Raw genomic sequence first — 27,705 nt, 5'->3', positions numbered from 1 at the left:
ATGAATGGTGGAAAAACGATTGGAACAATTTCTGAGTTTGCCCGTTAGGTTGTATGGATATAATAACTCATACTCCTAGAGTGTCTACTAAATGACTAAAATAAAAAAAAAAGACATGTATATTGAATAGATTAAATAATTGGACCTGCAGGGGTAGCCAACTCGGGGAGTTTTGTGAAACACTAGTCATAACCAACAGAGGGCATTGTCGGAGAATTTGGCAGCTCTGAGAGGGAGAGAGAGAGACGACGACGTGTATCTTAATAATAACGGGAAGAAAAGACCAGTGACAGATTAAAAGGAAAAGAGTAGAGAGATTCATTATGAACCGTCGGAAATCAAAGTGTATCATGCTTAAACATCTAACGGCAAGCGATTGAATGTGTTTGATTCTGTCTTCCATGGCTCGCAAAGACATCGTCAACATCCACTTTATCTAAGTTGGCGTTGCTAAGGACAGTTGGCTAACTAGCTAGCATTGTGGTTAGCATTAGCTGGAGGTCTAAACGGAGGAAGGAAGGAAAAGTTGACGACGCACTGCTCGGCTACAGAGCCAAGTCCTACTGGTGGCTAGCGGGCTAGCTGGTTGTTAGCTAGTAAGTTAGCTAGTAAGTTAGCTGCTTGTTAGCTAGTAAGTTAGCTGCTTGTTAGCTAGTAAGTTAGCTGCTTGTTTGCTAGTAAGTTAGCTGGTAAGTTAGCTGGTTGTTAACTAGTAAGTTAGCTAACTTAGTTACGTTGTTTCTTTAAACCTGACTCACTCAGTTTGACAACTTCACTTCGAAGAATATATTTTTTTTTGTCAATGTATGACTTTTGTATTTAACTACTACTAGAGCTATCAGCTAACAAACCAGCAAGAATCTCATATTCATAAACCGTTGCTTTTTAGGTTTGAAGCATTTGTGGTTTTTTGTTTTGTCCAGACCCTCTGAAAGGAAGCAGCAGATCAGCTGTGATGGCTACAGATATGATCGACAGTGAGGTAGTGCTGAAAGCTGCGGCTGATAATAACGTTATGAGTCTGAACAATAGCCCAGACACACCCAGGATTTATGAGAGCCCTGGAGGAGATATCAGGGACACACCGAGCCTTTCGTCTCACTCAGAAGACCTGCAAAACAGTAGCACAGAGCTTTCATTGGAAAAGGGCGAAGAGGCCGCAGGAGCAGCGCTACACAGGCCAACCCAAACAGGAGGTCCGCCGCAGGAAACGGTGACTCCAGACAATGGAGAAAAACATGAGGAAAGGGTGGAAATGGTGCCATGCTCTGTTCCCGTCAGAATACCCCAGACATACTCAACCTCTGGACATAACGGAAGGTATGAGTGTACTTCTCACCTCTGTGCTATCTTGTACACTTTAGTTAGAAAAGTTATGTCAATACCTATACAGGAAGACTGCAGTCTGCCAAGAGCTGCTTCTTATCAGTGTTATTGTGCTGATATCCTTTGTTGTCAGTGTGATAGCATCAATTATTATACATGTTACTGATTATACAGCCAGCTATCACAACAAACCTGCCAAATACCAACATCCATTCAAAATCCTATTTTCCCCAAACCCAACCCTGAACTCTAACCCTAATTATAACCCTAAACCCAACCCCAAACTCTAACCCTAAACCCAACCCCTAACTCTAACCCTAACTCCTATTCCTAAACCCAACCCCTAATTGTAACCCTAAACCCAACCCCTACTCAAACACTAATTGTAAGTCTAACCCCAACCCCTAACTCTAACCCTAAACCCAACCCCTACTCTAACCCTAACTCCTATTCCTAAACCCAACCCTGAACTCTAACCCTAATTGTAACCCTAAACCCAACCCCTACTCTAACCCTAACTCCTATTCCTAAACCCAACCCTGAACTCTAACCCTAATTGTAACCCTAAACCCAACCCCTACTCTAACCCTAACTCCTATTCCTAAACCCAACCCCTACTCTAACCCTAAACCCAACCCCTAACCCTAATTGTAACCCAACCCCTACTCTAACCCTAATTGTAACCCTAACCCAACCCCTAACTCTAACCCTAATTGTAACCCAACCCCTACTCTAACCCTAATTGTAACTCTAACCCCACAGGGATGATTTTCCTTGTTTTACTATCCTTGTGGGGATCTTTTGGGGATTTCATGTCCCCATGAGGATAGAAGAACAAGACAACACACACAAAATGAGCAATACTACTACAGACTACCACTGTGGACAGTTAACTCTGTCTACCACTGATTTCTCTTGCTGTGTATAACATTAGGCCTGCTGAATAAACAGGTCTCTGACTTCATTAAGTTGAGTTCATTAATTGGTGGACTGACCTGTCATTTACTCAGCATTTATACAGTTCATTTTAGAGAATCACATCAGAGGCTGTCATGGTTGAGTTCCTTCTCTTCCTGGTGCGATTTCAGACTGAGGGTTTAATAGTCACGTGTACAGGGGTGCAGGTGTGACTGCAGGCTACAGTGTTTAATAGTGACATGTACAGGTATGATTGCAGTGTAAAATAAAATATTCAAAACTCAATTGTTAAATGAAAGTGCACTATGAGGCATGATACCTTCTTCCTTTGAACAGTAGTGAATAATAAGTAGCCTGTTTCCACGTCATCAAAAAAAAAGAAAGCAAAGCAGAGGTTATAATTTCAAATTATTTTTCAAAAAGATGAGTTATGTTTACATTGTCTGGGGAGAGGGTAGACCTCTGCAGTCACTATGTCCCCTGCCGTGGATAACACCCTCTCGCTAGGATCTGAAGTGGCAGGCACCGCCAGGTAGCATCTGCCCATCATGGCAATGTGAGGATATTTACACTCATTGCTTTTCCACCATGTCAGTGGATCACCATCCACTGGAATGCCTCTTGCTGCCTTGTAGGATGCCAGCTCCTCTTTGATGGTGTTGGTAAACGTCTTGCCTGTGTCCTTGCTCGCAAAGGTCTCCCCGAAAAGCTCCTTCATGGCCAAATTATTTTGTGGAGGGGATGCCTCTTAGTCTGCTCCTGTCGGCTCTGTGGCTTGACCCTGCAGAGAAAATTACTTGAGCTATTAAACTAACTAATGATTTATTTTCATATTTCATAACTATAATTGTGGCAATAAAATGTGATCATTTATTATTATTATTATTATTATTATTATTCCAAATCAAAAATGGATGATTCTAATAGCAATAGCATAGACTAAGATTAGACTGCAGTATATTAATTAAGTAATTCACTCATTTATTTTTTTACCTCTTCAGTGGCCACAATCTCAGTGGTGAGATCACTGTATGTCCTCCAGCATAGGACAGGGTCTAGGTGAGACGGGGCCTAGGTGAGACGGGGCCTAGGTGAGACGGGGCCTAGGTGAGACGGGGCCTAGGTGAGACGGGGCCTAGGTGAGACGGGGCCTAGGTGAGACAGGGACTTGAACACACGGGGACTTGAACACACGGGGACTTGAGCAGACGGGGACTTGAACCTTGGATCCAGTGCAGTAGATCTATGAAGGAAGTCCTGTACATTAGGGGGGGGTATCTGGGGTTCAGGTCCTCTCTAATGGCAGCCTTCACATCTCTAGTGATGGTGCCGTCTTCCTCACTTGGGGCCGTGGATTGTAGAATCCTTGTTTTCAGAGATAGGATCATGGACACAGACGGTGCCGTTTCAGTGCTCAGTAGGGTTGTAACTGTTTTGAGGGGTTTGAGCACCTGGAGGACCTCCTCTGCCGCTTTCAAGTCATCAGTTAATTTACCATCGAATCACAGCCTACTTCAACTTAGCCAAATGGGTGGTGATTTAACAAAAGCACAATCGTTGTGTGAATGTACCTAACCATAAACATCAATGCCTTAATTAAAATCAATACTCAGAAGTAATTTTTTTTAAACCTGCATATTTAGTGGGGGGAAAAAGTATTTGATCCCCTGCTGATTTTGTACGTTTGCCCACTTACAAAGAAATTATCAGTCTATAATTTTAATGGTAGGTTTATTTGAACAGTGAGAGACAGAATAACAACAAAAAAATCCAGACAAACGCATGTCAAAAATGTTATAAAATGATTTGCATTTTAATGAGGGAAATAAGTATTTGACCCCTCTGCAAAACATGACTTAGTACTTGGTGGCAAAACCCTTGTTGGCAATCACAGAGGTCAGACGTTTCTTGTAGTTGGCCACCAGGTTTGTACACATCGAAGGAGGGATTTTGTCCCACTCCTCTTTGCAGATCTTCTCCAAGTCATTAAGGTTTCGAGGCTGACGTTTGGCAACTCGAACCTTCAGCTCCCTCCACAGATTTTCTATGGGATTAAGGTCTGGAGACTGGCTAGGCCACTCCAGGACCTTAATGTGCTTCTTCTTGAGCTACTCCTCTGTTGCCTTGGCCGTGTGTTTTGGATCATTGTCATGCTGGAATACCCATCCACGACCCATTTTCAATGCCCTGGCTGAGGGAAGGAGGTTCTCACCCAAGATTTGACAGTACATGGCCCCGTCCATCGTCCCTTTGATGCGGTGAAGTTGTCCTGTCCCCTTAGCAGAAAAACACCCCCAAAGCATAATGTTTCCACCTCCATGTTTGATGGTGGGGATGGTGTTCTTGGGGTCATAGGCAGCATTCCTCCTCCTCCAAACACGGCGAGTTGAGTTGATGCCAAAGAGCTCCATTTTGGTCTCATCTGACCACAACACTTTCACCCAGTTGTCCTCTGAATCATTCAGATGTTCATTGGCAAACTTCAGACGGGCATGTATATGTGCATTCTTGAGCAGGGGGACCTTGCGGGCGCTGCAGGATTTCAGTCCTTCACGGCGTAGTGTGTTACCAATTGTTTTCTTGGTGACTATGGTCCCAGCTGCCTTGAGATCATTGACAAGATCCTCCCGTGTAGTTCTGGGCTGATTCCTCACCGTTCTCATGATCATTGCAACTCCACGAGGTGAGATCTTGCATGGAGCCCCAGGCCGAGGGATATTGACAGTTCTTTTGTTTCTTCCATTTGCGAATAATCGCACCAAATGTTGTCACCTTCTCACCAAGCTGCTTGGCGATGGTCTTGTAGCCCATTCCAGCCTTGTGTAGGTCTACAATCTTGTCCCTGACATCCTTGGAGAGCTCTTTGGTCTTGGCCATGGTGGAGAGTTTGGAATCTGATTGATTGCTTCTGTGGACAGGTGTCTTTTTTACAGGTAACAAGCTGCGGTTAGGAGCACTCCCTTTAAGACTCCCTGTCTTTATCTTTTCACTGCAACTCTGCATCGAGATTTAGGGAATTATTACTTTAGAAAGTAACAGCGGCAGTAAAACTGCATTTCACACTATGATGGTTAAACTTGCCAATTGATTCGTGGTTCACATGCGTGCCGACCCGTGGGGGTTGAACCGTACAGATCAACTACGGTCCGTTACACCACTACTGAGTACCAATCTATATTTTCAAACATAGTGGTGGCTGCATCATGTTATGGGTATGCTTGTCATCGTTAACGACAGGGATGGCGCTGACAGAGATAGTTGCCTTGCTTGGCGTTCCTAGGAATCTATGCAGTATTTTTATTTTTTATTTTTAATGTATTATTTCTTACGCTGTTACCCCAGGAAATCTTAAGTCTTATTACATACAGCCGGGAAGAACTATTGGATATAAGAGCAACGTCAACGACCAGGAATACAACTTTCCCGAAGTGAATCCTCTGTTTGGACCACCGCCCAGGATAATGGATCGGATCCCAGCCGGCGACCCAAAACAACGGCGCCGCAGAAGGAGCAGTCTTCTGGTCAGGCTCCGTAGACGGGCACATCGCGCACCGCTCCAGAGTATACTACTCGCCAATGTCCAGTCTGACAACAAGATAGACGAAGTCTGAGCAAGTGCTGCCTTCCAGAGAGACATCAGAGATTGTAACATTCTCTGTTTCACGGAAACATGGCTCACTCAGGATATGTTGTCAGAGTCGGTACAGCCACCAGGTTTCTTCACACTTCGACAGAAACAAACATCTCTCTGGTAAGAAGAAGGGCGGGGGTGTATGCCTTATGATTAACGACTCATGGTGTGATCATAACAACATACAGGAACTCGAAGTCATTTTGTTCACCTGACCTAGAATTCCTTACAATACAATGCCGACCGCATTATCTACGATCTTAATCACAGTCGTGTATATTCCGCCCCAAGCAGACACATCGACGGCCCTGAAAGAACTTCATTGGACTCTATGTAAACTGGAAACCACATATCCTGAGGCTGCATTTATTGTAGCTGGGGATTTTAACAAACATTTGCAAACATAAAAATAGCCACACACAGCCACACACACACACACAGCCACACACAGCCACACACACACACAGCCACACACACAAAGCATCTATTGAGGTTCTGCTGCGGCAGTTGGGTGGGAATCTGTTATTTACGTCTGTTGCAGGATGAACTGAGAACTGGCGTCATGTCTAGGATATTGAGCTACCAGTCACAGCACAGATACATAACTGTCTTGTTATGCTTTCTGTATCAGATTATCTCTGACGCCTTGGCTTGCTGCTCTCTCTGCAGTCTGCAGCATTAAACTGTTCTCTCTCCCTGCAGTCTGCAGCATTAACCTGTTCTCTCTCCCTGCAGCATTAAACTGTTCTCTCTCTGCAGCATTAAACTGTTCTCTCTCCCTGCAGTCTGCAGCATTAAACTGTTCTCTCTCTGCAGCATTAAACTGTTCTCTCTCTCTGCAGTCTGCAGCATTAAACTGTTCTCTCTCTGCAGCATTAAACTGTTCTCTCTCCCTGCAGTCTGCAGCATTAAACTGTTCTCTCTCCCTGCAGTCTGCAGCATTAAACTGTTCTCTCTCCCTGCAGCATTAAACTGTTCTCTCTCCCTGCAGCATTAAACTGTTCTCTCTCTCTGCAGTCTGCAGCATTAAACTGTTCTCTCTCTGCAGCATTAAACTGTTCTCTCTCCCTGCAGTCTGCAGCATTAAACTGTTCTCTCTCCCTGCAGTCTGCAGCATTAAACTGTTCTCTCTCCCTGCAGCATTAAACTGTTCTCTCTCCCTGCAGCATTAAACTGTTCTCTCTCTGCAGTCTGCAGCATTAAACTGTTCTCTCTCTCTGCAGTCTGCAGCATTAAACTGTTCTCTCTCTCTGCAGTCTGCAGCATTAAACTGTTCTCTCTCCCTGCAGCATTAAACTGTTCTCTCTCCCTGCAGTCTGCAGCATTAAACTGTTCTCTCTCCCTGCAGCATTAAACTGTTCTCTCTCCCTGCAGTCTGCAGCATTAAACTGTTCTCTCTCCCTGTAGCATTAAACTGTTCTCTCTCCCTGCAGCATTAAACTGTTCTCTCTCCCTGCAGTCTGCAGCATTAAACTGTTCTCTCTCCCTGCAGTCTGCAGCATTAAACTGTTCTCTCTCCCTGCAGCATTAAACTGTTCTCTCTCTCCCTGCAGCATTAAACTGTTCTCTCTCTCCCTGCAGCATTAAACTGTTCTCTCTCCCTGCAGTCTGCAGCATTAAACTGTTCTCTCTCTCTGCAGTCTGCAGCATTAAACTGTTCTCTCTCCCTGTAGCATTAAACTGTTCTCTCTCCCTGCAGTCTGCAGCATTAAACTGTTCTCTCTCTCTGCAGCATTAAACTGTTCTCTCTCCCTGCAGCATTAAACTGTTCTCTCTCTGCAGCATTAAACTGTTCTCTCTCTCTGCAGTCTGCAGCATTAAACTGTTCTCTCTCCCTGCAGCATTAAACTGTTCTCTCTCTCTGCAGTCTGCAGCATTTAAACTGTTCTCTCTCTCTGCAGTCTGCAGCATTTAAACTGTTCTCTCTCTCTGCAGCATTAAACTGTTCTCTCCCCTGCAGCATTAAACTGTTCTCTCCCTGCAGCATTAAACTGTTCTCTCCCTCATCCCTGCAGCATTAAACTGTTCTCTCTCCCTGCAGTCTGCAGCATTAAACTGTTCTCTCTCTCTGCAGCATTAACCTGTTCTCTCTCTCTGCAGTCTGCAGCATTAAACTGTTCTCTCTCTCTGCAGTCTGCAGCATTAAACTGTTCTCTCTCTCTGCAGTCTGCAGCATTAAACTGTTCTCTCTCCCTGCAGCATTAAACTGTTCTCTCTCCCTGCAGTCTGCAGCATTAAACTGTTCTCTCTCCCTGCAGCATTAAACTGTTCTCTCTCCCTGCAGTCTGCAGCATTAAACTGTTCTCTCTCCCTGTAGCATTAAACTGTTCTCTCTCCCTGCAGCATTAAACTGTTCTCTCTCCCTGCAGTCTGCAGCATTAAACTGTTCTCTCTCCCTGCAGTCTGCAGCATTAAACTGTTCTCTCTCCCTGCAGCATTAAACTGTTCTCTCTCTCCCTGCAGCATTAAACTGTTCTCTCTCTCCCTGCAGCATTAAACTGTTCTCTCTCCCTGCAGTCTGCAGCATTAAACTGTTCTCTCTCTCTGCAGTCTGCAGCATTAAACTGTTCTCTCTCCCTGTAGCATTAAACTGTTCTCTCTCCCTGCAGTCTGCAGCATTAAACTGTTCTCTCTCTCTGCAGCATTAAACTGTTCTCTCTCCCTGCAGTCTGCAGCATTAAACTGTTCTCTCTCCCTGTAGCATTAAACTGTTCTCTCTCCCTGCAGCATTAAACTGTTCTCTCTCTCTGCAGTCTGCAGCATTAAACTGTTCTCTCTCCCTGCAGTCTGCAGCATTAAACTGTTCTCTCTCTCTGCAGCATTAAACTGTTCTCTCTCCCTGCAGTCTGCAGCATTAAACTGTTCTCTCTCTCTGCAGTCTGCAGCATTTAAACTGTTCTCTCTCTCTGCAGCATTAAACTGTTCTCTCTCCCTGCAGCATTAAACTGTTCTCTCTCTGCAGCATTAAACTGTTCTCTCTCTCTGCAGTCTGCAGCATTAAACTGTTCTCTCTCCCTGCAGCATTAAACTGTTCTCTCTCTCTGCAGTCTGCAGCATTTAAACTGTTCTCTCTCTCTGCAGCATTAAACTGTTCTCTCTCCCTGCAGCATTAAACTGTTCTCTCCCTGCAGCATTAAACTGTTCTCTCTCTGCAGCATTAAACTGTTCTCTCTCCCTGCAGTCTGCAGCATTAAACTGTTCTCTCTCCCTGCAGCATTAAACTGTTCTCTCCCTGCAGCATTAAACTGTTCTCTCTCTGCAGCATTAACCTGTTCTCTCTCTCTGCAGTCTGGAGCATTAAACTGTTCTCTCTCTCTGCAGTCTGTAACATTAAACTGTTCTGACCTGTCTCTCTCTCTCTGCAGTCTGCAGCTCCAGGAGTCTGTCGCCACCACCGAGGCTCGTCTCCGCATGGAGGGAGTGGAACTTAAAGAGGAGTGGCAGGACGAGGACTTCCCCAGGTAACATCTGTCTTCTGACAACCAGGCGTACCTTACGTCCTGACTTTAGCTGTGGTAATTATAGGCACCTCAGTCAATACTCACAAACCCTCTGATCTCAAGGGAATATTCTCTTTACTGGCTAGTAGTCTTCTACACTGCATGACCAAAAGTATGTGGACACCTGCTCGTCCAACATTTCATTCCAAAATCATGGGTATTAATATGGAGTTGGTCCCCCCTTTGCTGCTATAACAGCCTCCACTCTTCTGGGAAGGCATTAATATGGAGTTGGTCGTCCCCCCCTTTGCTGCTCTAACAGCCTCCACTCTTCTGGGAAGGCTTTACACTAGATGTTGGAACATTGCTGCTATAACAGCCTCCACTCTTCTGGGAAGGCTTTCCACTAGATGTTGGAACATTGCTGCTATAACAGCCTCCACTCTTCTGGGAAGGCTTTCCACTAGATGTTGGAACATTGCTGCTATAACAGCCTCCACTCTTCTGGGAAGACTTTCCACTAGATGTTGGAACATTGCTGCTATAACAGCCTCCTCTCTTCTGGGAAGGCTTTACACTAGATGTTGGAACATTGCTGCTATAACAGCCTCCACTCTTCTGGGAAGGCTTTCCACTAGATGTTGGAACATTGCTGCGGGGGACTTGCTTCCATTCAGCCACAAGAGCATTAGTGAGGTCGGGCGCTAATGTTGGGCGATTAGGCCCTGGCTCGCAGTCGACGTTCCAATTCATCCCAAAGGTGTTCGATGGGGTTGAGGTCAGGGCTCTGTACAGGCCAGTCAAGTTCTTCCACACCGATCTCATCAAACCATTTATTGACCTCGCTTTGTGCACGGGGGCATTGTCATGCTGAAACAGGAAAGGGCCTTCCACTAAGTTGGAATCACAAAATTTGTCTAGAAGGTCATTGTATGCTGTAGCGTTAAGATTTCCCTTCACTGGAACTAAGGGGTGACAAAAAAGTTATTGTACTGACTTTGCTTCCTGAGGCAGTTTGGAACACTGTGTGGAGGACAGACAGTTTTTACATGCTACACGCTTCAGCGCTCGGCGGTCCCATTCTGTGAGCTTGTGTGGCCTACTACTTTGCTGCTGAGCAGTAGTTTCCTGCTAGACATTTCCACAGTTGACCAAGGTATACATTTGAAAAGTCACTGAGCTCTTCATTAAGGCCATTCCTCTCCCAAATGTTAGCCAAATCCACTCATTTGAAGGGGTGTCCACATACTTTTGTGTGTATATATAGTGTATATCTTATTGTAATGCTTTCAACACTGAACGAACAGTTAGTTTCTAGTGGTAATAGCAGCTATATCCTCTACTGTTGTTGGGTGAGGAGCGAGGGTTATAGATGACCTGTTGTTGGGTGAGGGGCGAGGGTTATAGATGACCTGTTGTTGGGTGAGGGGCGAGGGTTATAGATGACCTGTTGTTGGGTGAGGGGCGAGGGTTATAGATGACCTGTTGTTGGGCGAGGGTTATAGATGACCTGTTGTTGGGCGAGGGTTATAGATGACCTGTTGTTGGGCGAGGGTTATAGATGACCTGTTGTTGGGTGAGGGGCGAGGGTTATAGATGACCTGTTGGGTGAGGAGCGAGGGTTATAGAGGACCTGTTGCTGGGTGAGGAGCGAGGGTTATAGAGGACCTGTTGCTGGGTGAGGAGCGAGGGTTATAGTTGACCTGTGGGGTGAGGAGCGAGGGTTATAGGTGACCTGTTGCTGGGTGAGGGGCGAGGGTTATAGGTGACCTGTTGCTGGGTGAGGAGCGAGGGTCATAGGTGACCTGTTGCTGGGTGAGGAGCGAGGGTTATAGGTGACCTGTTGCTGGGTGAGGAGCGAGGGTTATAGATGACCTGTTGTTGGGTGAGGAGCGAGGGTTATAGATGACCTGTTGTTGGGTGAGGAGCGAGGGTTATAGATGACCTGTTGTTGGGTGAGGAGCGAGGGTTATAGATGACCTGTTGTTGGGTGAGGGTTATAGATGACCTGTTGTTGGGTGAGGGGCGAGGGTTATAGATGACCTGTTGTTGGGTGAGGAGCGAGGGTTATAGATGACCTGTTGTTGGGTGAGGAGCGAGGGTTATAGATGACCTGTTGTTGGGTGAGGGGCGAGGGTTATAGATGACCTGTTGGGTGAGGAGCGAGGGTTATAGAGGACCTGTTGCTGGGTGAGGAGCGAGGGTTGTAGATGACCTGTTGGGCGAGGGTTATAGTTGACCTGTTGGGTGAGGGGCGAGGGTTATAGGTGACCTGTTGCTGGGTGAGGAGCGAGGGTTGTAGATGACCTGTTGGGTGAGGGGCGAGGGTCGTAGGTGACCTGTTGGGTGAGGGGCGAGGGTCGTAGGTGACCTGTTGTTGGGTGAGGGGCGAGGGTTATAGACGACCTGTCGTTGGGTGAGGGGCGAGGGTTATAGACGACCTGTCGTTGGGTGAGGGGCGAGGGTTATAGACGACCTGTCGTTGGGTGAGGGGCGAGGGTTATAGACGACCTGTCGTTGGGTGAGGGGCGAGGGTTATAGACGACCTGCTGTTGGGTGAGGGTTATAGATGACCTGCTGTTGGGTGAGGGGCGAGGGTTATATACATTTACATTTACATTTTAGTAATTTAGCAGACGCTCTTATCCAGAGCGACTTACAGTAGTGAATGCATACATTTCATACGTTTTTTTTTTTCTGTGCTGGCCCCCCGTGGGAATCGAACCCACAACCCTGGTGTTGCAAACACCATGCTCTACCAACTGAGCTACAGGGAAGGCTATAGAAGGCTTATAGAGGACCTGTTGTTGGGTGAGGGGCGAGGGTTATAGATGACCTGTTGCTGGGTGAGGGGCGAGGGTTATAGATGACCTGTTGCTGGGTGAGGAGCGAGGGTTGTAGATGACCTGTTGGGTGAGGGGCGAGGGTTATAGTTGACCTGTTGGGTGAGGAGCGAGGGTTATAGGTGACCTGTTGCTGGGTGAGGAGCGAGGGTCATAGGATACCTGTTGTTGGGCGAGGGGCGAGGGTTATAGATGACCTGTTGTTGGGTGAGGAGCGAGGGTTATAGGTGACCTGTTGTTGGGTGAGGAGCGAGGGTTATAGGTGACCTGTTGTTGGGTGAGGAGCGAGGGTTATAGGTGACCTGTTGTTGGGTGAGGAGCGAGGGTTATAGGTGACCTGTTGTTGGGTGAGGAGCGAGGGTTATAGGTGACCTGTTGTTGGGTGAGGAGCGAGGGTTATAGGTGACCTGTTGTTGGGTGAGGAGCGAGGGTTATAGGTGACCTGTTGTTGGGTGAGGGGCGAGGGTTATAGATGACCTGTTGTTGGGTGAGGGGCGAGGGTTATAGGTGACCTGTTGTTGGGTGAGGGGCGAGGGTTATAGATGACCTGTTGTTGGGTGAGGGGCGAGGGTTATAGGTGACCTGTTGTTGGGTGAGGGGCGAGGGTTATAGGTGACCTGTTGTTGGGTGAGGAGCGAGGGTTATAGGCGACCTGCTGTTGGGTGAGGGGCGAGGGTTATAGACGACCTGCTGTTGGGTGAGGGGCGAGGGTTATAGACGACCTGCTGTTGGGTGAGGGGCGAGGGTTATAGACGACCTGCTGTTGGGTGAGGGGCGAGGGTTATAGATGACCTGTTGTTCTGTGTCTGTAGGCCCCTACCTGAAGAGGAAGAGGAGGACATTCAGCTGGATGAAGATCTCTTTACTGGACCCTCTGGAGAAGGACAGTCTGGTAAGAAAGCCATTCAGTATCTCTACTCATCAGTATCTGCCTAACCTCAGATGCCACATCTCTAGGTTGTGTGCAGCCACGTCGCTAGGTTGTGTGCAGCCACGTCGCTAGGTTGTGTGCAGCCACGTCGCTAGGTTGTGTGCAGCCACGTCGCTAGGTTGTGTGCAGCCACGTCGCTAGGTTGTGTGACGTCGCTAGGTTGTGTGCAGCCACGTCGCTAGGTTGTGTGCAGCCACGTCGCTAGGTTGTGTGCAGCCACGTCGCTAGGTTGTGTGCAGCCTCGTCGCTAGGTTGTGTGCAGCCTCGTCGCTAGGTTGTGTGCAGCCTCGTCGCTAGGTTGTGTGCAGCCTCGTCGCTAGGTTGTGTGCAGCCTCGTCGCTAGGTTGTGTGCAGCCTCGTCGCTAGGTTGTGTGCAGCCTCGTCGCTAGGTTGTGTGCAGCCACGTCGCTAGGTTGTGTGCAGCCACGTCGCTAGGTTGTGTGCAGCCACGTCGCTAGGTTGTGTGCAGCCACGTCGCTAGGTTGTGTGCAGCCTCGTCGCTAGGTTGTGTGCAGCCACGTCGCTAGGTTGTGTGCTGTATCCCAGCCTCTACAAGCTAATGTATGTGCTGTCAGGCCTATATCAAACTGCTCTCTCCTCCAGCTCTGCAGGCTAGGTAATGTGTATATATTAACTGTAGGCTAGGTAATGTGTATATATTATCTGCAGGCTAGGTAATGTGTATATATTATCTGCAGGCTAGGTAATGTGTATATATTATCTGTAGGCTAGGTAATGTGTATATATTATCTGCAGGCTAGGTAATGTGTATATATTAACTGTAGGCTAGGTAATGTGTATATATTATCTGCAGGCTAGGTAATGTGTATATATTATCTGCAGGCTAGGTAATGTGTATATATTATCTGTAGGCTAGGTAATGTGTATATATTATCTGCAGGCTAGGTAATGTGTATATATTAACTGTAGGCTAGGTAATGTGTATATATTATCTGCAGGCTAGGTAATGTGTATATATTATCTGCAGGCTAGGTAATGTGTATATATTATCTGCAGGCTAGGTAATGTGTATATATTATCTGCAGGCTAGGTAATGTGTATATATTATCTGCAGGCTAGGTAATGTGTATATATTATCTGTAGGCTAGGTAATGTGTATATATTATCTGCAGGCTAGGTAATGTGTATATATTATCTGCAGGCTAGGTAATGTGTATATATTATCTGTAGGCTAGGTAATGTGTATATATTATCTGTAGGCTAGGTAATGTGTATATATTATCTGCAGGCTAGGTAATGTGTATATATTATCTGTAGGCTAGGTAATGTGCATATATTATCTGCAGGCTAGGTAATGTGTATATATTATCTGCAGGCTAGGTAATGTGTATATATTATCTGCAGGCTAGGTAATGTGTATATATTATCTGCAGGCTAGGTAATGTGTATATATTATCTGCAGGCTAGGTAATGTGTATATAGTATCTGTAGGCTAGGTAATGTGTATATATTATCTGCAGGCTAGGTAATGTGTATATATTATCTGCAGGCTAGGTAATGTGTATATATTATCTGCAGGCTAGGTAATGTGTATATATTATCTGCAGGCTAGGTAATGTGTATATATTATCTGCAGGCTAGGTAATGTGTATATATTATCTGCAGGCTAGGTAATGTGTATATATTATCTGCAGGCTAGGTAATGTGTATATATTATCTGTAGGCTAGGTAATGTGTATATATTATCTGCAGGCTAGGTAATGTGTATATATTATCTGCAGGCTAGGTAATGTGTATATATTATCTGCAGGCTAGGTAATGTGTATATATTATCTGCAGGCTAGGTAATGTGTATATATTATCTGCAGGCTAGGTAATGTGTATATATTATCTGTAGGCTAGGTAATGTGTATATATTATCTGTAGGCTAGGTAATGTGTATATATTAACTGTAGGCTAGGTAATGTGTATATATTTTCTCCAGCTCTGTAGGCTAGGTAATGTGTATATATTATCTGCAGGCTAGGTAATGTGTATATATTATCTGTAGGCTAGGTAATGTGTATATATTATCTGTAGGCTAGGTAATGTGTATATATTAACTGTAGGCTAGGTAATATGTGTATATTTTCTCCAGCTCTGTAGGCTAGGTAATGTGTGTATATACAATATATAAACAAAAGTATGTGGACAGCCCTTCAAATTAAACTCGTCTGTCTGTCGGTTGCAACTCTCACTAGCGAGTTCCAAACTGCCTCTGGAAGCAACGTCAGCACAAGAACTGTTCGTCCGGAGAGCAGTGGTTCCCAAACGTTTTATAGTCCTGTAAGCCTGCCACACACACACACACTATATGATACATTTATTAAACATAAGAATGAGTGTGAGTTTTTGTCACAATCCGGCTCGTGGGAAGTTACAAAGAGCTCTTATAGGACCAGGGCACAAATAATAATATAATAATAATCTATTATTTTGCTCTTTATTTAACCATCTGACATATAAAACCTTATTTGTTCATCAAAATGGTGAATAACTCACCACAGGTTAATGAGAAGGGTGTGCTTGAAAGGATGCTCATAACTCTGCAATGTTGGGTTGTATTGGAGAGAGTCTCAGTCTTAAATAATTTTCCACACACAGAGTCTGTGCCTGTATTTAGTTTTCATGCTAGTGAGGGCCGAGAATCCACTCTCACATTAGGTACGCGGTTGCAAAGGGCATCAGTGTCTTAACAGCGAGATTTACCAAGGCAGGATACTCTGAGCGCAGCCCTATTCACAAATCTGGCAGTGGCTTCTGATTTAAATTCAATTTTCACAGAACCGCTTGTTGGAATTTTGATGAGTCTCTCTTGTTCAGATATCGGTAAGTGGACTGGAGGCAGGGCATGAAAGGGATAACGAATCCAGTTGTTTGTTTCATCCATTTTGGGAAAGTACCTGAGTAATTGCACACCCAACTCATTCAGGTTCACATTTGACATTGTCCGTAAGCTTGTTCATTTGCACACAAAAAATCATACAATGATGGAAAGACCTGTGTGTTGTCCTTGTTAATGCAGACAGAGAAGAGCTCCAACTTCTTAATCATTGCCTCAATTTTGTCCCGCACATTGAATATAGTTGCGAAGAGTCCCTGTAATCCTAGATTCAGATCATTCAGGCGAGAAGAAACATCACCCAGATAGGCCAGTCATGTGAGAAACTCATCATCATGCAAGCCCTCAGACAAGCGAAAATTATGGTCAGTAAAAACTTTAAGCTCATCTTTCAATTCCAAAAAAACTTGTCAATACTTTGCCCCTTGATAACCAGCGCACTTCTGTATGTTGTGAAAGCGTTACATGGTCGCTGCCCATATCATTGCATAATGCAGAAAATACACGAGAGTTCAGGGACCTTTTGCTTTAACAAAGTTAACCATTTTCACTGTAGTGTCCAAAACGTCTTTCAAGCTGTCAGTCATTCCCTTGGCAGGAAGAGCCTCTCGGTGGATTCTGCAGTGGACCCAAGTGGCGTCGGGAGTAACTGCTTGCACGCGCGTTACCACTCCACTATGTCTCCCTGTCATGGCTTTTACACCATCAGTACAGATGCCAACAAATCTTGACCACCAATGTCCATTTGATGTCACAAAGCTGTCCAGTACTTAAAAAAATATCCTCTCGTGTTGTTGTGGTTTGCAGAAGAGGATGTCTTCCTTAATTGACCCCCCCCCATAAACCTAACGGACATATACCAGGTGCTGTGCCAGGCCCGCCACGCCTGTTGACTCATCCAGCTGTAACGTGTAGAATTCACTGGCTTGTGTGCGAAGCAGTAATTGTTTCAAAACATCTCCTTCCATGTCACTGATGCGTTGTGAAACGGTGTTTGTATAGTTTTTGGGGCCTTTCCCCCAGCCATATCCACGGCAGCAGGAAGAATGAAGTCCTCCACAATAGTATGGGGCTTGCCTGTCCTCGCCACTCGGTAGCTCACCATATAAGCACGCTTCTAAAAAGTCTAAAAAGCACGCTTCTATGGTCATATAGTGTATATTTTTTTTCTCCAGCTTCTGCAGGCTATGTAATCAAATTATACATTGAATCAAATGTTATTGGTCACATGCACCGAAACAGATGTAGACCTTTGCGTGAAATGCTACTTATGAGCCCGTTCACAACAATGCAGAGTTAAAAAGTAAGACAAATATTAACTACATTTAAAAAGGAAATAAACTCAGCATGAAAAGAAATGTCCTCTCACTGTCAACAGCCTTTATTTTCAGCAAACTTAACATGTGTAAATATTTACATGAACATAACAAGATTCAACAACTGAGACATAAACTGAACAAGTTCCGCAGACATGTGACTAACAGAAATTGAATAATGTGTCCCTGAACAAAGGGGGGGGGGTCAAAAGTAACAGTCAGTATCTGGTGTGGCCACCAGCTGCATTAAGTACTGCAGTGCATCTCCTCCTCATGGACTACACCAGATTTGCCAGTTCTTGCTGTGAGATGTTACCCCACTCTTCTACCAAGGCACCTGCAAGTTTCCAGACATTTCTGGGGGGAATGGCCCTACCCTTCACCCTCCGATCCAACAGGTCCCAGACGTGCTCAGTGGGATTGAGATCCGGGCTCTTCGTTGGCCATGGTAGAACACTGACATTCCTGTCTTGCAGGAAATCACGCACAGAACGAGCAGTATGGCTGGTGGCATTGTCATGCTGGAGGGTGATGCCTGCAGGAAGGGTACCACATGAGGGAGGAGGATGTCTTCCCTGTAACACACAGTGTTGAAATTGCCTGCAATGACAACAAGCTCAGTCCGATGATGCTGTGACACACCGCCCCAGACCATGACGGACCCTCCACCTCCAAATCGATCCTGCTCCAGAGTACAGGCCTCGGTGTAACGCTCATTCCTTCAACGATAAACGCGAATCCGACCATCAACCCTGGTGAGACAAAACCGCCACTCGTCAGTGAACTTTTTTGCCAGTCCTGTCTGGTCCAGCGACGGTGGGTTTGTGCCCATTGGCGACGTTGTTGCCAGTGATGTCTGGTGAGGACCTGCCTTACAACAGGCCTACAAGCCCTCAGTCCAGCCTCTCTCAGCCTATTGCGGACAGTCTGAACACTGATGGAGGGATTGTGCGTTCCTGGTGTAACTCGGGCAGGTGTTGTTGCCATCCTGTACCTGTCCCGCAGGTGTGATGTTCGGATGTACTGATCCTGTGCAGGTGTTGTTACACGTGGTCTGCCACTGCGAGGACGATCAGCTGTCTGTCCTGTCTCCCTGTAGCGCTGTCTTAGGCGTCTCACAGTACGGACATTGCAATTTATTGCCTTGGCAACATCTGCAGTCCTCATGCCTCCTTGCAGCATGCCTAAGGCACGTTCACGCAGATGAGCAGGGACCCTGGGCATCTTTCTTTTGGTGTTTTTCAGAGTCAGTAGAAAGGTCTCTTTAGTGTCCTAAGTTTTCATAACTGTGACCTTAATTGCCTACCGTCTGTAAGCTGTTAGTGTCTTAACGACCGTTCCACAGGTGCATGTTCATTAATTGTTTATGGTTCATTGAACAAGCATGGGAAATGGTGTTTTATGGGATTGATTTGACAACAGCCAGTGAAAGTGCAGGGCGCAAAATTCAAACAGAAATCTCATAATTAAAATTCCTGAAACATACAAGTATTATACACCATTTTAAAGATAAACTTCTTGACAATCCAACCACAGTGTCCGATTTCAAAAAGGCTTTACAGCGAAAGCACACCGATTGTTATGTTTTGTTCGATAAAGTTCATATTTATATCCAAAAATCTCAGTTTGCATTGGCGCGTTATGTTCAGTAATGTTTTGCCTCGAAAACATCCAGTGTTCCACATCAATTTACAGAAATACTCATCATAAACGTTGATAAAAGATATACAAGTGTTTTACATAGAATTAAAGATACACTACTCCTTAATGCAACCGCTGTGTCAGATTTCAAAAAAGCTTTACGGCAAAAGCACACCATGCGATAATCTGAGTACAGCGCTCAGCCACCAAAACAAGCCATACAGATACCCGCCATGTTGTGGAGTCAACAAAAGTCAGAAATAGCATTATAAATATTCACTTACCTTTGATGATCTTCATCGGAATGCACTCCCAGGAATCCCAGTTCCACAATAAATGTTTGTTTTGTTCGATACAGTCCATATTTATGTCCAAATACCTCCTTTTTGTTCGCGTGTTTAGTACACTAATCGAAATGCGCAAGGCGCGAGCACAAAGTCCAGACGAAGTCAAAGTTCCATTACAGTTTGTAGAAACATGTCAAATGATGTATAGAATCAATCTTTAGGATGTTTTTATCATAAATCTTCATTAATATTCCAACCGGACAATTCCTTTGTCTTTAGAAAGGAAAGAGAACGGAGCTCGTGCTCGCGACCGGGCGCGATCAACAACTCATGGTTTTCAGCCAGACCCCTGATTCCAACAGCTCTTATTCTCTCCCCCTTCACAGTAGAAGCCTGAAACAACATTCTAAAGACTGTTGACATCTAGTGGAAGCCTTGGGAAGTGCAAGATGACCCCACAGACACTGTATATTGGATAGGCAATCACTTGAAAAACAACAAACCTCAGATTTCCCACTTCCTGGTTGGATTTTTTTGTCAGGTTTTTGCCTGCCATATGAGTTCTGTTATACTCACAGACATCATTTTAGAAACTTCAGAGTGTTTTCTATCCAAATCTACTAATAATATGCATATCTTAGCTTCTGGGCCTGAGTAGCAGGCAGTTTACTCTGGGCACACTTTTCATCCGGATGTGAAAATGGCGCCCCCAAAGCCATAAGAAGTTAAACCCTTTACAATGAAGATCTGTGAAGTTATTTGGATTTTTACAAATTATCTTTGAAAGACAGGGTCCTGAAAAAGGGACCTTTTTTATTTTTTTTGCTGAGTTTATTTTCTCCAGCTTCTCCAGGCTATGTAATGTGTATATATTTTCTCTAACTTCTGAGAGGGGTAAGGTATCTAGGCTTGCCTATATCTAACTTCTCTCTCCTCTCCCAGCTTCTGCAGGGGGCTATTCTGCTCTGAGTGGTGGTGGTAAGAAGACTAAGAAGAAGCTTGCTGCCCCAGACATCAGCCTGACTCTGGATCGGAGTGAAGGATCTCTGCTGTCTGATGAGCTGGAGGAGGAGAGTGCAGAGCTAGACCTGGATGATATAGACACACCGTCTGACAACAGTAATGAGTTTGAATGGGAAGGTATGGACCTGTAACACAATGTACTTGTATAACATTAGGTACAACCCTGGACTTTTTGTGTAGCGTTGATCCGAACGTTCTGACCTCCCAACGGCAGTCAAGCACCCAAACTAACTGGCTAGCTAGCTAGACTCAAATGAGAGAACATCCCACTCTGACCATTTTACTCCCCCAAGCAGAGCTGGTTAGGCTGTTTTCATGTTATCCAGGGCGTTTGTGACTAACTGTGCTGCTGGCAACATTTTTAGTTACGCTTTTTTTTGCTGACGTTTACTGACACTGGCCATATTTAATGGGTGTTCGGCGTTCGTAAATGTATCAGTTATTCTGCGCTCTGGCACACTCAGATGAGAGTGCTCTGAAATCGGAGTACATGGCCATACTGAATTTACGAATGTACCCGAAATGGTTACTTGCATAACGAATCAGGTTCAATGTAGCTAGCTAACTTCAGGCTTTAACTAGCCAAGCAAATACCTCTGAGATACGAATAATAAGATCATACACGTAACGTTAGCTAGCGAGCCAGCCAGCTAACGTTAGCTAGCTAGCTAACAGCACACTTTAACTTGGAAAGGAAACAACTTTGTCAAAATTAGATTTGTGTAATATCTGGAAATGTAGCTAGCTAGACTATCTTACCCGTATACATCATGGAAGCCATGGTTGCCCTTAGTTTGAAGATGTAATCCAGATCCTCGTGTTTTCTCATACTCTAATTCCACTGATTTCCAAACTCGGTTCTCCAGGAAGTGGAGAGCAACACTTACGCAGTTCTTCTAAACAATATATATAAAAAAAAAAAAGTTCTGTTAGACATACTAACCAGCTCAAATAGACAGAAGCCTTCTATATGGCAGACCAATCCAAACTCCTCTCTCGGCATGTCCAGCCCACTCATTATCTCAGCCATTCATGGCTAGCAGGAAGGTTGCTGTCTTTTTCTGTGGCTAAACCAACAAGGCTCGTAATTTAACAATTGTATTCTTATTTACTAATGGCATACGAGTTTGTTACTAAGGCACATGAAAGTTCACATGTTCGAGAAGGCATTTCTGCCCCCCCCCCCAAAAAAACATTTTGATAAAAAAACCAAAAAAAAACATGACAGTCTCTCGTGTGAAGTAGTGACCCGCGTCATACACCTAGTTTCCTGAAACGGGTCACATATTGATTATCCCGGACCAGGCCCAAATCCCCGACACTCGAAGAAGGAGAAGGCGGCGCAATAGAGGCCGGCGAGCGGTAACCTTGATGAGACAACTGCGGCGAGTGAATAAATCTGTTCTTTTGGCTTATAGAAAGGTGTACATGTATGCCGATGACTCGAGTGTTATATTAAGTCCGCAAGCTAGATCCCTGCAATGTCTCATTTAAGATCTAGTTAACTTTTCTGGCCTCTCTGGAATAAAACCTAATTAAGCTAAGTTTACCGTATTATTTATTGGATCTTTAAAGAAAAGACAACTTGTACATTACCCTGCAGTTTAAAATGGGCTGACGGTGAAGTAGACATTACAATGCATTCGGAAAGTGTTCAGACCCCTTGACTTTTCCCACATTTTGTTAACTTAGTCTTATTCTAAAATTGATTAAATAAATTATTTTCCTCATCAATCTGCACACAATACCCCATAATGACAAAGGAAAAAAATGTTTTTTAGGATTGTTTGCTTATTTATATATATTTTTTAAAGCATTTTATTACATTTACATAAGTATCAAGATCCTTTACTCAGTACTTTTGTTGAAGCACATTTGGCAGTGATTACAGCCTCAAGTCTTCTTGGGTATGACGCTACAAACTTGGCACACCTGTATTTGGGGAGTTTCTCCCATACTTCCTTACAGATCATCTCAAGCTCTGTCAGGTTGGATGGAAAGCGTCGGTGCACAGCTATTTTCAGGTCTCCAGAGATGTCCGATCGGGTTCAAGTCCAGGCTCTGGCTGGACCACTCAAGGACATTCAGGGACTTGTCCTGAAGCCATTCCTGCGTTGTCTTGGCTGTGTGCTTAGGGTCGTTGTCCTGTTGGACGGTGAACCTTCATCCCACCCCAGAGGTCCTGAGTGCTCTGGAGAAGGTTTTCATCAGATCTCTCTGAACTTTGCTCTCTTCATCTTTCCCTCAATCCTGACTAGTCTCCCAGTCCCTGCTGCTGAGAAACATCCACACAGCATGAGGCTGCCACCACCATGCTTCACCGTAGGGATGGTGCCATGTTTCCTCCAGACGTGACACTTGGCATTCAGGCCAAAGAGTTCTATCTTGGTTTAATCAGACCAGAGAATCTTGTTTCTCATGGTCTGAGAGTCCTTTAGATGCCTTTTGGCAAACTCCAAGCGGGCTGTCATGTGACTTTTACTGAGGAGTGACTTCCGTCTTGCCACTCTTCCATAAAGGCCTGATTGGTGGAGTGCTGCAGAGCTGGTTGTCCTTCTGCTCAGTTTGGCCGGGCGGCCAGCTCAAGGAAGAGTCTTGGTGGTTCTAAACTTCTTCCATTTAAGAATAATGGAGGCCACTGTGTTCTTGGGGAACTTCAATGCTGCAGACTTTTTTTGGTACCCTTCCCCAGATCTGTGCCTCGACACAATCCTGTCTCGGAGCCTTACGGTTAATTCCTTCGACCTCATGGCTTGGTTTTTGCTCTGACATGCACTGTCAACTGTGGGACCTTATATAGACAGGTTTGTGTCTTTCCAAATCATGTCCAATCAATTGAATTGACCACAGGTGGACTCCGATCAAGTTGCAAAAACATCTCAAGGATGATCAATGGAAACGATGCACCTGAGCTCAATTTCATGTCTCATAGCAAAGGGATACTGAATACTTATATAAGTAAGATATTTCTGTGTTTTTATTAATACATTTCCAAATATTTCATAAAACCTGTTTTCGCTTTGTCTTTATGGGGTATTGTGTGTAAATTGAGTATTTTGAGTAAAAAATAATAATTGAATAAGGCTGTAACGTAACAATGTGGAAAAAATCAAGGGGTCTGAATACTTTCTGAATGCACTGTACCTGTACTTGATAATAATATCCCAAAAGATCAGTGTTGGGAAAAAGTACACATTTGTCATACTTCAGTAAAAGTATACATACCTTTTTAATAGAAAGTTTCTCAAGTGAAAGTCACCCAGTAAAATACTATTTGAGTAAAAGTCTAAAAGTATTCGGTTCTAAATATACTTTATCAAAAGTAAATGTGTACATTTCAAATTCCTTTTAAGCAATGTATGGCACACTTAAAATGTATGGCACACTCCAACACTCAGACATCATTTACAAAAGATGCATTTGTGTTTAGTGAGTCCCCCAAGCAGAAGGGATGACCATGTGTTGCCTTGATAAGTCCGTGAATCAGTCCATTTTCCTGTCCTGCTAAGCATTCAAAATGTAACGAGTGCTTTTGGGTGTCAGGTAACATGTATGGAGTAAAAAGTACATCATTTCCTTAGGAATGTAGTCAAGTAAAAGTAGTCAAAACTATAAATAGTAAAGTACCGATACCCCAACAAACTACTTAATTAAGTAGTACTTTAAAGTATTTTTACTTAAGTACTTTACACCACTACAAAATACACTGCTCAAAAAAATAAAGGGAACACTTAAACAACACAATGTAACTCCAAGTCAATCACACTTCTGTGAAATCAAACTGTCCCCTTAGGAAGCAACACTGATTGACAATAAATTTCACATGCTGTTGTGCAAATGGAATAGACAACAGGTGGAAATTATAGGCAATTAGCAAGACACCCCCAATAAAGGAGTGGTTCTGCAGGTGGGGACCACAGACCGCTTCTCAGTTCCTATGCTTCCTGGCTGATGTTTTGGTCACTTTTGAATGCTGGCGGTGCTTTCACTCTAGTGGTAGCATGAGACGGAGTCTACAACCCACACAAGTGGCTCAGGTAGTGCAGCTCATCCAGGATGGCACATCAATGCGAGCTGTGGCAAGAAGGTTTGCTGTGTCTGTCAGCGTAGTGTCCAGAGCATGGAGGCGCTACCAGGAGACAAGCCATCAGGAGACGTGGAGGGGGCCGTAGGAGGGCAACAACCCAGCAGCAGGACCGCTACCTCCGCCTTTGTGCAAGGAGGAGCAGGAGAAGCACTGCCAGAGCCCTGCAAAATGACCTCCAGCAGGCCACAAATGTGCATGTGTCTGCTCAAACGGTCAGAAACAGACTCCATAAGGATGGTATGAGGGCCCGACGTCCACAGGTGGGGGTTGTGCTTACAGCCCAACACCGTGCAGGACGCTTGGCATTTGCCAGAGAACACCAAGATTGGCAAATTCACCACTGGCGCCCTGTGCTCTTCACAGATGAAAGCAGGTTCACACTGAGCACGTGGCAGACGTGACAGAGTCTGGACACGCCGTGGAGAACGTTCTGCTGCCTGCAACATCCTCCAGCATGACCGGTTTGGCGGTGGGTCAGTCATGGTGTGGGGTGGCATTTCTTTGGGGGGCCGCACAGCCCTCCATGTGCTCGCCAGAGGTAGCCTGACTGCCATTAGGTACCGAGATGAGATCCTCAGACCCCTTGTGAGACCATATGCTGGTGCGGTTGGCCCTGGGTTCCTCCTAATGCAAGACAATGCTAGACCTCATGTGGCTGGAGTGTGTCAGCAGTTCCTGCAAGAGGAAGGCATTGATGCTATGGACTGGCCCGCCCGTTCCCCAGACCTGAATCCAATTGAGCACATCTGGGACATCATGTCTCGCTCCATCCACCAACGCCACGTTGCACCACAGACTGTCCAGGAGTTGGCGGATGCTTTAGTCCAGGTCTGGGAGGCGATCCCTCAGGAGACCATCCGCCACCTCATCAGGAGCATGCCCAGGCATTGTAGGGAGGTCATACAGGCACGTGGAGGCCACACACACTACTGAGCCTCATTTTGACTTGTTTTAAGGACATTACATCAAAGTTGGATCAGCCTGTAGTGTGGTTTTCCACTTTAATTTTGAGTGTGACTCCAAATCCAGACCTCCATGGGTTGCTAAATTGGATTTCCATTGATTATTTTTGTGATTTTGTTGTGAGCACATTCAACTATGTAAAGAAAAAAGTATTTAATAAGATTATTTCTTTCATTCAGATCTAGCATGTGTTGTTTAACCTCTATGGGCAAGGCGGGACGAATTCAACCCACCTACGTAACAGCCACCTGAATTCAGTGGCGCGATTTTTGAATCGTTTGAAATACTATTACTTCAATTTCTCAAACATATGACTATTTTACAGCTATTTAAAGACAAGACTCTCCTTAACCTCTTGGGGCTAGGTGGGACGCTAGCGTGGCACCCGTGGTGCACTCCATCAACAGCAGGTGCATTTCAAGAGAATTATAGATTTACATCTCTTGAACGCAATCAACTTGCCAGATTTAAAAATAACCTTACTGGGAAATCACACTTTGCAATAATCTGAGCACTGCGCCCAGAAAAATACGCGTTGCGATACAGACTAGACGTCATGTTGGGGAGATCTAAAATCGAAAATACTATGTAAATAATCCATTACCTTTGATTCTCTTCATCAGATGTCACTTCCAGGTATCACAGGTCCATAACGAATGTAGTTTTGTTCAAAAAAGCTCATCATTTATGTCCAAAAATCTCCGTCTCGTTAGCACATGATGTAAGCCAGCCGGACTTCTCGTCATGAACGAGGGGAAAAAATATATTTCCGTTCGTTCAAACATGTCAAACGTTGTATAGCATAAATCATTAGGGCCTTTTTTAACCAGAACATGAATAATATTCAAGGTGGACGAATGCATACTCTTTTATAACGTATTGGAACGAGGGTACCCAACATGAACTAGCGCGCCAGGTGTCTAATGGGACATCATCGTTCCATGGCTCTTGTTCGGTCAGATCTCCCTCCAGAAGACTCAAAACACTTTGTAAAGGCTGGTGACATCTAGTGGAAGCAATAGGAAGTGCCAAAATATTCCTCAGCCCCTGTGTTTTTCAATGGGATAGGTTTAAAGTCAATACAACACATCAGGTATCCACTTCCTGTCAGAAAATGTCTCAGGGTTTTGCCTGCCAAATGAGTTCTGTTATACTCACAGACACCATTCAAACAGTTTTGGAAACTTTAGAGTGTTTTCTATCCATATATAATAAGTATATGCATATTCTAGTTACTGGGTAGGATTAGTAACCAGATTAAATCGGGTACATTTTTTTTATCCAGACGTGCAAATGCTGCCCCCTAGACCCAACAGGTTAATCTAACCACACTGTCCGATTTCAAAAAGGCTTTACAACGAAAGCAAAACATTAGATTATGTCAGGAGAGTGCCCAGCCAGAAATAATCAGACACCCATTTTTCAAGCTAGCATATAATGTCACAAAAACCCAAACCACAGCTAAATGCAGCACTAACCTTTTATGATCTTCATCAGATGACACACCTAGGACATTATGTTATACAATACATGCATGTCTGTTCAATCAAGTTCATATTTATATCAAAAAACAGCTTTTTACATTAGCATGTGACGTTCAGAAAAAGCATACCCCCCGCAACCTTCCGGGAATTTACTAACAGTTTGCTAAATTACTCACGATAAACGTTCACAAAAAGCATAACAATTATTTTAAGAATTATAGATACATTACTCCTCTATGCACTCGATATGTCCGATTTTAAAATAGCTTTTCGGATGAAGCACATTTTGCAATATTCTAAGTACATAGCCCAGCCATCACGGCTAGCTATTTAGACACCCGGCAAGATTAGCCTTCACCAAAATCCTATTTCCTATAAGAAAAATGTTCTTACCTTTCCTGTTCTTCGTCAGAATGCACTCCCAGGACTTCTACTTCAATAACAAATGTAGGTTTGGTCCCAAATAATCCATCGTTATATCCAAATATCCTCTGTTTTGTTCGATGCGTTCTAGACACTATACGAATGGTAAATAACGGTCGCGCGCATGGCGTGACAAAAAATGTCTAAATATTCCATTACCGTACTTCGAAGCATGTCAACCGCTGTTTAAAACCAATTTTTAGGCCATTTATCTCGTAGAAAAGCGATAATATTCCGACCGGGGAATCTGCAATAAGCTAAACAGCCGAATGAAATTTCTCCACGGGGCGAATCGTGCACGCGCCTCATTCAATGGTCCTCTGATCGGCCACTTGGATAAGGCGATAATCTGTTTCAGCCAGAGGCTGCCTCGTCATCGTTCAGGTTTTTCCCGGGTTCTGAGAGCCTATTGGAGCCCTGGGAATTGTCACGTTACAGCTAAGATCCTTACTCTTCAATAAACAGATGCAAGACGCACGACTCCTTGTCAGACAGGCCACTTCCTGCATGAAACCTTGTCAGGTTTTTGCCTGCCATAGGAGTTCTGTTA

At 44.7% G+C, this 27,705-nt stretch overlaps 1 protein-coding gene across 3 annotated transcripts in view; it reads left to right on the top strand.

The window, feature by feature from the left end:
* The first annotated feature begins 221 nt into the window (after positions 1 to 221).
* bnip2 (BCL2 interacting protein 2) overlaps positions 222 to 27,705 on the top strand; it is an 80,269-nt gene continuing 52,785 nt past the window's right edge. The window contains exons 1-5 of one of the 3 annotated variants that reach the window (XM_045705974.1): positions 222 to 596; positions 924 to 1,320; positions 9,241 to 9,336; positions 12,971 to 13,050; positions 20,118 to 20,315. In XM_045705974.1, the coding sequence (XP_045561930.1) occupies positions 956 to 1,320; positions 9,241 to 9,336; positions 12,971 to 13,050; positions 20,118 to 20,315 (739 nt within the window). In that variant the 5' untranslated portion in view covers positions 222 to 596; positions 924 to 955. Of the gene's footprint in view, positions 1,321 to 9,240; positions 9,337 to 12,970; positions 13,051 to 20,117; positions 20,316 to 27,705 lie in introns of all 3 variants that reach the window. The other 2 variants (XM_045705975.1, XM_045705973.1) reach the window with 2 other exon arrangements.

This window comes from Salmo salar, chromosome ssa23 (assembly GCF_905237065.1).
Source record: "Salmo salar chromosome ssa23, Ssal_v3.1, whole genome shotgun sequence".
NCBI lineage: Eukaryota > Metazoa > Chordata > Actinopteri > Salmoniformes > Salmonidae > Salmo > Salmo salar.
The sequence above is the reverse complement of the archived record's forward strand: the minus strand, read 5'-3'. Positions and strand labels throughout refer to the sequence as shown.